Below are 12,200 nucleotides of genomic sequence, written 5' to 3'. Positions count from 1 at the left end.
ACAAAGGAGCTCCAGAAAGCTCTATGGTTCGTAAAGGTTGATTTATACTTCTGCGTCAAATCGACGGTGTACCCTACCCTGGGGGTCCGTGTAGCTCCTGTACCTACGCAGAGGCCTACACACATAGCTGACGTGCACCTCCTCCGAAATGTAACTACCTGCAGAATCGACGCCGTCCGCAAGCCCTGTGATTGGTCGGCTTGGCGGCTTGTATTTCCTGCATTTACAGCGCTCCTGGGACCCTCGCTCATCGGCCGTGTATTTCATCTCCTCCTCTCTCTTCTTCCCTGTAATTCTGTCTGCATGATCAACAGTAACATGTAGCAGCTGTAGATTAACATAACATGCTCTGAATCCCTGTGGAAAAGTAAACAGAGCTCGTAGTGGGGCCGGAAGCAGGCAACCGGCTATCAGAGACACCACACTTTCCTTGAGCATTTCGGCGGCGAATTGCTGCTCGTCACTGATCATACCAAGTTACCTTCCATTGTGACTGGCACTTGTGGAAGATCCTCTCTGTACCAGTTTAATCAGCCAGTCTAAATAAGATGATTAGAGCACGGATTGAAATCCACTTTCTTACTTGGTAGCACTGGTGTTCCCAATTTAAAAAAATTAGGAGTACCAGCAACATTTGGAGCATCCACTGAAAATGAAGGCACTGATGGTGTTGGCACATGACTTGTAGTTTGCATATGTTGATCTCAATGCTGTTCTTTTTCATGAGCTGAAACATGGGTTGAAGTTCAGTGACGGCGAGCTCGCTCTTCTTTGACAAAGTCTAGGTGGTGTTTAATTCCACATTCAGCTCTGCCAATTGAGCGGAATGGCCAGCAGCATCCTGGCGAATTAAAGCTTTAACAATCGAACCTGATTCTGAATCCTTCTATGCCACACATTTGCTCTGGAATTTCTTGTGTTTGGCACTCTCTCCGTGTTTGGTCATGCTCTCACACTTAAAATGCATGGATCCAGTGTTGAACACAAGTGTTCACAATCAGTGGGACGGAGGTTGTGGGTAACAGTACATTGTACCATGTGCATAGTGGAGCCATTTAAAGCCTTTTAGCTGCTCTCTCCAATAACAGAGTGCTTGTTGTAATTGGTGCATCTACTTTCACCCCATCACCTTTGCAATAACCAACTTCAGGAGTTACATTTTCCGAGATATTGCATCACACTAATGCACTTGCACAAATGCTCCCAAATAATCAAGAAACCAAGAAAAATTCCAACACACTGTCCTTTAAATGGTTAAAATGCCTTTGTTTTCATGGTATATGTTGCCATTTCTACGCGGTTCGGCATCAAGCCTTCATCAGGAAGTCAAACATAACCATGCCATAAAAATAAAAGTATTTAAACCATTCAAAAGAGAGTGCCTTGGAAATGTTTGTGTTTTCTAAAACTGCATGTATCCAAATCAAAAGAGCACCTCAAACTTAAACCAGTTTGACTTGTGGAAGCGCTACTTCCTCCATTTTTTTGCTCCCACCTATAATTTGAAGCCGTGCAATTTACATTTTAAGAGTTTCTAGAAATGGTGGCATTTTTCAGATGCATTAAATCTCTGCAACCATGGCAAATTTATTTCAATATTGAAGGATAAAATGTATGTATTGCAATTGTGGGGGAAGGGGAATTTCTATAAACATTACAAAATATCTTCAAAACAAAATTGCCAACCTTACCTTTATGAAAATGAAAAGTAGACATGATGTTAACAGTAAGAGTTCAACCTTCTTTGAAAGCTTCAGGTCTGTAGTTATACTAAAGTTGTTATAATGTCAGAACAGAGGTGTTACTTTTATATGTGCAGATCAAAGAGTTTGACTCTAATAAAGAGAGTAACATCATATTTCAAATTTAATGATTGAAAATAATAATAAAACAACATTTTTTTTTAACTTTCCTGTTGGTAGGATTGTCCCTGACTGATTTATACGCAAAGTTGATTTCCTGCTTTGTCCTTGATAGCCTGCTTTACAACCCACTGCATTAATACATCAGCAACTTACAATGGTATTTCAACCCTCTGAAGAAAAAGTCCTTTGCATCTGTTAAAGCCTCGTTCAGAGCATTCTGACTCATGCATAAATGAGTGCCAAGCTTTACCGTTACGTCCACTTCTTTCCTGCACGCCAACATAAACATACAGGAAACTGGCTGGCAGGAAACCCAGGGTAAAGTTACATTTAAATGGAAGGGGGGGTTGCACTGGAATTCCTCTCCTTATCGTCCCCGCAGCTGGCTCCTAGTCATAAGTGTGGCAGCTATTTCCAGATTGTTTGTGATAGTTGAAATAGTGTTTTTTAGCCCAGCCATTTGAAGTGTGGCAGACCAGCGGTTCTGATGGATGGCAATTCGGTGAAGGGAAAAAAAAAACTGAAGAAAATAGCTTTCTGAAGAGTCTGCACGCTACCTTGTGTTTCACTGGTAATAGTTCTAACAGAAAACACTTCTGAAGTAAAGAGTGTATTTTAAAGCATGTGTTGTTTTTTTGATTCTGTTTCCATTTAAAGCCTCCTCAGTTTTATTTTTAACTTTGTATCCTGCTGTCATATTCTTAGTTTGCACATTTTGATGAGTAATGTGTATTTATTGGGTAAATCTGCTCTGTAATTTCTTGTTTGTCTCCTGAGTGATACACTTAATTATAAAGGCGAGCAGACACAAAGCAACTATATCATTTAATTAGAGGTACATTTGTGTTTGTCAGACCTAGACTCACTGCAGTCAGTAAATAGTCACTAAAATTTACTGAAATGTGTTGAACGTTTTTTTATTTTATTTTATTGATTACCTTTTTCTGTTATGTACGACTATGTGTGTGTGTGGGAAAATGTTTGATTGAAGTACAATATTTTATGGTTAATTTATATGAACATGAGTAGGTCTTCAATTTTCTCCCCCTTATCCATTGTAAAACATAATGAACCACCTTCTTTTCTTTGTAATTGACCTGGTATTACGTTATTTTTGGAAAGAGTAAATTTTCCCTAGTTATGAAATAAGTCAAATGACAGAAAATAACAAAATCAAACGAACAAAAAAGTCCCTAGTTTCCATGACGAACAGATCAAGGACATTTAAATGAGATTAGTACAGTGAAATTACAAAACTCAAGCTACTTCATGTCAAGATAAATAATTAGCAGCCAACTAGCTAAATTAAGCCAGATCTTTGGTCCATCTCCGCTCCGTCTCGGCACTGTGGCTAATAGGTTTCAATTCAAGCCAATGTCTTTACTTCCACTGGCTCCGCCCCCCTTGTGTTCTAGCTCCGTTTTAGATCCGGCAATTCAATGCCCTCTGCAACAGATACGCAATGACTTCTTTTATTGTTGGATGCTGGAGCATGGTGTATCAGGAAGTCAGGCACCAAAATAAAAGTAAACATCCGGTTGATTTTCAGAATAAAACACTCTGTAGTCACTTAATACAACAAGGAACGGAGCCAGGCCTAGATTCAACAGGTTAGAGGTTTTCAGAGGCCAATAAAGGCAGCGTGGATGAATGGAGAGGCTCATAATTTGGGTGGAAAACTGCTGATTCAGTTATGAAATTCTTGGTCTGGTGACTCCAGCTGTCCAGCGGTCCTGTTACATGCTGCTCTTCACATCCATAGGAGAACCCCTATCTCATAATTCCAAGTCCTGTGTATAATTGAATCACCATCACCACCATCCCCTGAACATCTGGCTATAGATTCTACCTTCAGTGTGTCTGTGTAGGTTTGCATATTCTTGCAATAAAAATACAGTGGTTTGGCCTTCATGAAATAGGGAAATTTGCGTCAGTGCAACCAATTCTATGTACTCTAGTTGAATTTGGCAACTATTTTGGATCTTCAATGAGACTGGGTTGGTCCAATAATCATTTATCTGTTGAATAATAAATGATTAATGAACGATAATTAGTATTAATAGAATATTTTGCTGTGAAGATGACATGCGGGTCATGCAGTTGATTTTGAACGCTGTGGGAATCGACAGTGAACGCCAAACTAAGCTGTAGATGTGTTTTTGGAATGTGAATGATGAGCCTTTCAGTAATCAGTTTACTAAATCAATTAGACTGCGGCTGACTGCTGATGTGTGCTGTAAATCAAAGCTGTTTTCAAGTATCAGTTTCTACTTAAATTGGCTAAGTTCATTATATGCACAACTTCTTCCACAAAAATGTTCCCACGAGGAAAAACAAGGATCCATCGGAACAAGCTAAGTGGCTACATTGTTAGCCAACGAGCCCTTAATGACTCCAGTTATTGAATTGATCTTGAAGAGTTGGAGCATGAAGTGCGTTACCATTTTTGAACTTGAAAACTTGGATTCCAAGAATTCAGAGCTCTAGAGTAGCCTGTCCTGGAAGTTCAAACAGCTGATTACATTCATACGTCAATGAGCTGCCGTTTGATTGTACTAAATGGCATTATCGTTCGTCTAAATTGCACAACATTGCACAACATTGTTAAGGCCCAATCTGTTGCAGACCCAGCCTGATATTTTTCCACTCTACAGGAACCAGTCATGTTTTCAATCATCGATCACATAAGATCTCTCTTCGAACACTGCACTGATTCTCCCGCTTCTATTCGGCCCATAAGTGGCCACCAGCTGGCTTCGTTCACTATTTTACACCACATTTACACCACATCCATGTCACCATCGGCTCCACTGAAGGTTCAGATCTGGAACTCTCATGCATGCTTGTCAGTCCTCATTTGCTAGTTTATGCTGTCTCTCTTGGATGGTGGATTGTTTGAATGTGGTGTTGGCATCTTTACACACATGGTAGTGATGCAGGAAAATGAGCTTGCAGCCGACAGTAGGACTAATGCTGTCATCTGTGGTTTGCAAATTTCACCATAAGGTGCTGAAAAACAAAAACACACTGCTAATTAAATTTTCAGGTGGGACTTAGAACAAAAGACACAATTTACCCCCGACTGTTAAGAGTAACCCCCACAGTCGGGCCACATGTTCCCCCCGGAGAGAGCTTACGCTTCATGCTGAGTCATCACTTATCTGTGAGATAAAAGTGTTTGTGCCTGTGAGTGTTTTTCTTCCGGGGGTGATTAGTTTACATTCCAAAGACCTTCGTCAAACACTAAAAACACAACATTAATTTAATACTGCTGCCTGTCATTCACAGACAGGTTTCATTCTGAGTGCCAGGCCAGCAAATTGAACTCACTGCATCAGCTCTTTATTTCATCATTTCATTAGTTTCAAATTTCCCCAGGGATGGTTTATCCCTGCATTAAGACAAATGTTCAAAATGAAATACCATCAAAATTGAAGAACTAAATATCCTTTGACCACTAACAAGACCACATAACAGCGTGAAATAGCTCACTGCACTACATCTCTAAGGCTGTTAAGCATATTAAGGCTACTTCATTGCACTGTTCACAAAGATGAACAAAGCAATCATTTACTCTCTTTCCATTCTCACTAACCACTCCTCATCTATGAACACAAACAGCAGGAATGAAATTAGAAATGGGGCATCAGCCACGACGACACATCTCATGCTGTTTGGACACTCCAATAGGAAACAATGTTATCTTGGGGACTTTTATCACTGAGACTTCAGCTACATTTCGTGCTGCAAGGACACGCTTTTAGTTTGATATGAAATTTCTGTAATTGAGATGCTGGGAAATGGCTGAACAAAAAGTTAATCAGTCCGAAAATTCTTGGGCGAACAAGTATTCATGGATGCAGATTTTTTTTTTTTTTACCATTAACTCTCTTTGAAGCTACACCTTGTAGTTTGATATGTCTGTGATGGGGTGTTCACACCAAACGCAAATGAAGCATTTGTGCTATTGAATTACATTTAAGTCAATGTGACGACTCAAGCAGACACAAGTTCTTGTCGGGCGGCACAAATGAAGCACGAATGTAGCATATTATACGTGGGCTCGTCATTCGCTTATTGGCGAAAGTTTAAAAAAAGTTTTAAAATCCAAACTCCAGCAAATCATTCGTGCCGCCATAGAAAATCAGCGTGCAGATCCTACGAAGACGTATGATGTGACATATGAACTGGTGGAGATTTATCGATCTGGAATATATAGGACAAATTTATTATATTTCTTTGTGCGGCTTCCCCAAACTTTGTGACACTAGCTTATTTTTAACAGAATAAGAAGCAGCTCACTTGGAGGAAAGTGAGTGAGGAAGTCGAATTATCTGTTAAAAACTTTTGTCTGCCACTTGATTCCAGCTGTCAGTTGTACTAGCAAATTAGCACTGCCCCCTTTAGCATAACCAGCTTCAGCACTGGATGTAGTCGAGCTCAACAGACTGGAGTGACGTTTAAAGGAACCACTCCCCTCTTCTGAAAATGTACATCTTGGGCACTTGCGTACACGCGGTTTTGACACGTGAATTAAGCGAGTTGTTTGGGCAAATTAGGCAAGTAAGCACAAAACATTCAGGCCTTTATATACACGTGAATTAATTTTGCTCAAAACTCAACATCAGAAGAAGTGGGGGTCAGGACCACCCGTGGAGTTGCTAACTAAATTGGAATTAAAACCATGCAAATTGCAAAATGTTTTATTTGTTTTCCAATTTTCTTAGTTGCCTTAAGACATCTAAGGTGACTAAGCCAGATTATTCACGATATCAGAGGCAGCACTAAATTAAGTGGGGGGACAATGGGGAGTTCTCGGTATCAAGCACTGCTATTTTGGGGGTTGTTGGCTGAAAAGTTTGGGAACCCCTGTGTTTTCCCCTTTCAAGACGGTGGACTTGTGGGTAATGTATTCATATAACAAAGTTGAACAGGTTTGTTGTGGAAAGGCAGTCTCGTCTCTGTGAAAGTAAAGCAAGGTAAGAGAGTCTAGCTCTGACAGAGTGAGGCATGCTTTCCATGGTGTTGTAGCTACATTAGCAGGCAGACAGTGTGAACATAAGCCCCAGTTCAAGTATAGAAGCTAAAAAAAGGGATGAGTAATATGTTTGACTCACTGAGTGATTAAAGCATCTGTTTTACGGCGTCTGGTGACTACTCTTCATTATTTCATTCCTGCAGTCCTCACCCCTTTATTTCAGTATCCAGGCAGGTTTTTTTTATATTACAGCATACAAGAAACTGCACAGTGCAAGTTAGATGGATGAATAAAGTTCAACAATGCGGCTGAGAGGTTGACTACGCTGTGTTTCATTCCAGCAACTGAGTGTTACAATGTAGCTGAGGGGGAGTTCTTGTTCCTGTTGTGTGTATGCTGCGGCAGAATGGGGCCAGCGCTCATTAGAAGCCAGCCAGGGGCCTCATACTGTACATGACTGAAAGGCCTCCAATCCTCCCCCTCGCCTCAAATTATTATGTCACCTGCCATTGTTTGAATAAGCTTTTTCTGTGTGAGTGTGTGTGTGTTTGTTTGAGAGGGAAAAAGGCAGGGAGAGAGTGAGAGTCTGTTTGTTCTCAGTTCAGTCAGGCCAGAAAGTACACTGACAGATTAACAAAATCAGCAAAATAAGGTCAACAAGAAATTGAGTTTTAGCCATGCTAGCGGCCTGACCCAAAGGAAAGCAGTGCTGGTCTGTTAGTCGGCACTTTTGGTGATCCTCTTTATTGAAATCCCTTACGACTGTTTGATGGACTGCCAAGAAATTTGTTCGAGGATCACCTGGGTTATTACTGTTCATTGAACAGGCAACAAAAATGCCAATGTTATTTTGTCTTGCACCATCAACATGAAACACCTGGTGAACATGTTGCAACATTTAGCCGATGAAGTGCTAAACGTATTCACAGGATTTAGCACATGGGGGTTAGAAAATGGCACGAACACAACTCCAGATGAATGTTGTACTGAGTCTGCTGGACCATGACCTCAGTTGGTTTACCATTTGTGAGCTGCTGTTTTGAAGCCAGGTGTTTTGCATTGTGACTGTCACTATCAGAGCTTTTGGAAGATAAAGTGACCACAGTCAACAGGGGAGATCTACAGTATAGGGTTTGGCTTCACTTGGGATAGCTGTTGTTCCGTCCATGGTTTTATATAGTTGTACTTGATGTCAGTGAAAACACTCCTCTGTGATTTGTTTGGACAAAAAATATAAGAGATGCAAGAGAGCTATATTTTAGCAAAGTGCATCATCATTTTATTAGCCATTATAGCCCATGAAGTTAACCCTGTCACAGCAGTTCAATGCTAAATCACAAGAGAACACTTTTCAGTTCTTGATATTTCACTTTGGGGGGGGGGGGGGCAAAGTTTCCTTTTTATTCACAAAACAAGAAAATGGATGAGGTACTATGGAGGTAATGGATTGACTTTAGAGCATATGCTGTCCCCCCTGCCTGTAAAAGTTTTTGGCTCAGTATCAATGAATAAAGTGTCTGGGTTTTAGGTCCACTCTTGAGGACATGGAAGCAGTTTTTGACAGCAAACCGAGCCAAGTCACTTACTGGAACCCTGGGCTGGGCTGTGGTTTGGAGCCTAGTTGCTAGCCAAAATCCCCCTGTCTGTGTGTGTGTGTGTGTGTGTGTGTGTGTTTGTGTGTGTGTGTGTGTGTGTGTGTGTATGTGTTTATTACTTTGGGATAGCTGTGAGACATACACATATTATTTATATATTTCCCTGCATCTGTCTGACAAAATCTTTGCCACAGCACCAAACATAATGCCACAGTTTGACTAAGTCAATGTCAGATGGATGATTACTTACTCTTTCTCCGTTATGAATGAATGAATCTGTATATCATACTTTTTCTTCTTTCACACTATTTCCTTACTAAGTCATGTCCTGTGAGGTGTTCTAATGTTAAACAAATGGCATACTTAAATATTCATCTGTGTGTCAAAACAGATAAAGGCAGCCGTCAGTATGCACCCACAATGGACTTGAATCCAAGCACATTTTTTAGGGACAAATGATATTATGGCATGATATTGGTTCAGGTTCAGGTAACTTTATTTGCACCCACAGGTGAACGTGTTGCCTTCTTTACAGTGAAAAACAAGCATGGGTATTTTCTGTATCTACAGCTCTGGAAAAAATTGAGAGACTGCTGCAAAATTATCAGTTTCTCAGATTTTACTATAGGTAGCCTATTTGTTTGAGTAAAATGAACATTTTAAGTTTCATTCTTCATACTATCGACAACATTTCCTCCTAATTCAAAATAGAAATATTGTCATTAAGAGCATTTTTTTGCAGAAAAGTACAAAATTGTCAAAATAAAAGATGCAGTGTTTCAGACCTAAAAAAGCAAAACAAAAAAATGAAAGAAGTTCATATTCATTTTTTTAAAACTAATGTTTTAACTTAGGAAGAGTTCAGGAATCAATATTTGGACACAACTTTCATTCATCTTGGCATGCTCCAGTCTTGACCCAGCTGTTGGGTTACTTTCTGCCACGCCTGGTTTCAAAAATTCAAGCAGCTCATCTTTGTTTGATGGCTCATGACCATCCATCGTCCTCTTGATTGCATTCCAGAGGTTTTCAAAGGGGCTCAGGTCTGGAGGTTGGGCTGGCCATGACAGGGTCCTGATCTGGTGGTCCTTCTTCCACACCTTGATTGACCTAACTGTGTGGCATTGACCATTGTCCTACTGGAAAAAAAATATAAATACCTATAAATAATCAAATAAAATATATATATAATGCAGTGGTATTTTAATTTTTACAGAGGAAATGGTTTACTGTGACTTTCATATGTTGGGATGGCTGCATGCTAGATACCCTTTGTTCACACAGATAGCAACCAAATGAGCATGTGCATTGTCAAATTAGTATTTCATGTCATGGTACTTAGGTTTAATTTACATTTCACTATTTTATTTGTCATATTGTAGAAATGATCAAAAAGTGATGTCTGGAGACATACAGTATGCTCAGCCATTTAATAGTTTTCTTGGCATTGTCTCTCACAGTTGAAATGTAAGGTTTGCACCAAATAGCTGATGAACTTTGCAGCTTGTGATGCAACTTTTCAAAAAAGCTGCCATGAAATTAGGGAATTTAAGGCAGCGACAATCAAAGAGGAAGTGCACAAAATCCTGGAGATACTATAAATAAGCTTCCACACCGATTCGTCGTAAAGGCACACAATGAAGAAGTAATACAGCTAGCCTGGTTTCAAAGAAAAATACATTTCCGTGTGTGCTCACTGCACTAGGTTTGCCAAATTTCCACCTTAACATGAGGCAGATATTTATTATCCTTTAAATATACAATCAATACTCATAGTCCAAGAGGATGATCCTTTTTATATATTTGGCTATTCCTGAAACCTCCATGCTAGCTTGATGCTCTGAACTGTAAGTAATTGCTAACTGGAATGTGCTAACCTGCTTCATCTTTCTGCAGATCCCTCCTGTTGCCATCATGCTGCTGAGCTCTCGCCTTGCAAAGAAGCTTGTGACCAGGTATAAACACACACACATACACAAACACACACAGTCGCTTACACACTCAAGCCAACTGCTCAGTCCATTATTGCCGACCTATGAATAGAGGTTTTTGAAGGGGAGTGGTGTTAAGTTTTTTGTCTCTTGCCTCTTTGAAGTTCAAAATAAAAGTTCTTTCTCGCCCCATTTCAATTGGGAGCAGGTGATGCTCTCTCGCCCCCTCTCTCTTGCTCCCTCTCCCACTCTTTCTGAAGCCCCCATGTCCGTCTTTGCGGCAAAGAGACACAAAGGAGACGTAAAAGAAGCTTTTCTCTGCAAGCAAACAGGCACAGAGTTCAAACCGTCCTCCTGCTTTTGAAGTGGGGGGGGACGGACACTGAAGAGGGAGGTTGTACAGAACCTATTGTGCTTTTATTGGTTGACGTCACCATTTTGCTATCCAAAGAGAGAAGAAAACAGATGGAAAAAAGACATTACATGAAAGGTAAAGATGGGCAAAGAGTAGTTGGAGGGAGGGGGCTTCTCAAAAGACAGAAAGAAGTGGGGGAAATATGAAGAGTTGAGAGTGGTCAGGATGAAAAAGCTGGTGACGAGCTGATAATGGCCCTTCACAAGTGTAATGGCTCCAAAATAACCTTCAAAGGTTGTAGTTAAGTTGAGTGTGTGGGTGGGCGTAGCAGTGTTGGGGTGTAGGGGGTGGGTGTCAGGCACACTTTGTAATCACCAGGACCATTTTAGCTCTAATGGAAGCTGCCTTGTGCCTGGTTACACCCAGAAAATGAGCGGGTCTTCAAAGGTTCTGGTGGTTATAGGCAGAGCCAAAATGCTCACAACCAGTTTGAATAAATTAATGAACCAGTATAAAGAGCCAAGTGTGGCTCCCAGCATGCAGCTGGGTTGGTAAACTCAGCTAGATAAGGGATAATGTAAAGTTAGCCTGTGGTTATGTCTCACCCTGTCAGGATTCTATTTGGCATAACCTTACCTTGCTATATATTATCCTTCTCATTACCCGGCTACCAGCTAAATATCTAAACAAGATGACACTGAGTATAGATCTAAAGAATATTAAGTCATCTAAAGACGACTTTATTGATTCAAAAATAACAAAATAGTCCCTCAGTTTCGACAGTTACCACTTTCAAGACAACAGTATTCTTACCAGCCAAAGTACCTGTTGAATTAACATTCAACTTATCAATTTCTGCTGGTGACAAGTCAACCATTAACCACCAATCTTAAGTTTTGTGTTCTCCCAACAACTTTAGAGAAATATCCTCCATGTAGTCCACTGATGCTATTGGAAATTCATGTATTTCTCAGGTTGTCAGCAGGAAGAGGTGACATCTTTAACAGAATACCAGATGTTCACAATTTTTTTGGTACATCTGTAATCAGGTTGACCCTAGCGTCACAGAGTTATTACCCAGCTTTCTTACTGGCTATGTTAAATACTTGATTTTGATTGGTCAAAACCCCTTGATAACGGTTGCTAACTCAGAGAAATGTAAGAGACAACCAGATCACACACTTCATGTCAAATCAATCTGCAGAAAAAGAGTTTCGTTAGCATCATATTGGTAAACAATTTGCTACAAATGTTAGCCTTGGTTTCGTTTTGGTTTTGGCACTACTTCTGCTGTAAAGAGGGACTCTTTTGGATGGGTGAGTTTGTAGTTTCTGGTGGTTCTGCAGCCAGCCTCAGGTGGAAACTCCTGTTTTTAGCACTTCTGCATTGGCTTCATTTCTGGAGGCTGGAGGTTAAAATGGACTCACAACACCTAAGAAAGGGGATGAAGTTTAAGTTAAGTTTGACCAATTTCAG

General features: G+C 40.3%; 1 protein-coding gene across 1 annotated transcript in view; it reads left to right on the top strand.

Annotated features, from left to right (window-relative positions):
• The window catches only part of reck (reversion-inducing-cysteine-rich protein with kazal motifs), a 100,174-nt gene that overhangs the window by 10,852 nt on the left and 77,122 nt on the right, over positions 1-12,200 (top strand). The window contains exon 2 of the mRNA XM_034705797.1: positions 10,335-10,393. Within this exon, the coding sequence (XP_034561688.1) occupies positions 10,335-10,393 (59 nt within the window). The remainder of the gene's footprint in view (positions 1-10,334; positions 10,394-12,200) is intronic.

Source organism: Notolabrus celidotus, chromosome 17, assembly GCF_009762535.1.
Source record: "Notolabrus celidotus isolate fNotCel1 chromosome 17, fNotCel1.pri, whole genome shotgun sequence".
Taxonomy (NCBI): domain Eukaryota; kingdom Metazoa; phylum Chordata; class Actinopteri; order Labriformes; family Labridae; genus Notolabrus; species Notolabrus celidotus.
The sequence above is the reverse complement of the archived record's forward strand: the minus strand, read 5'-3'. Positions and strand labels throughout refer to the sequence as shown.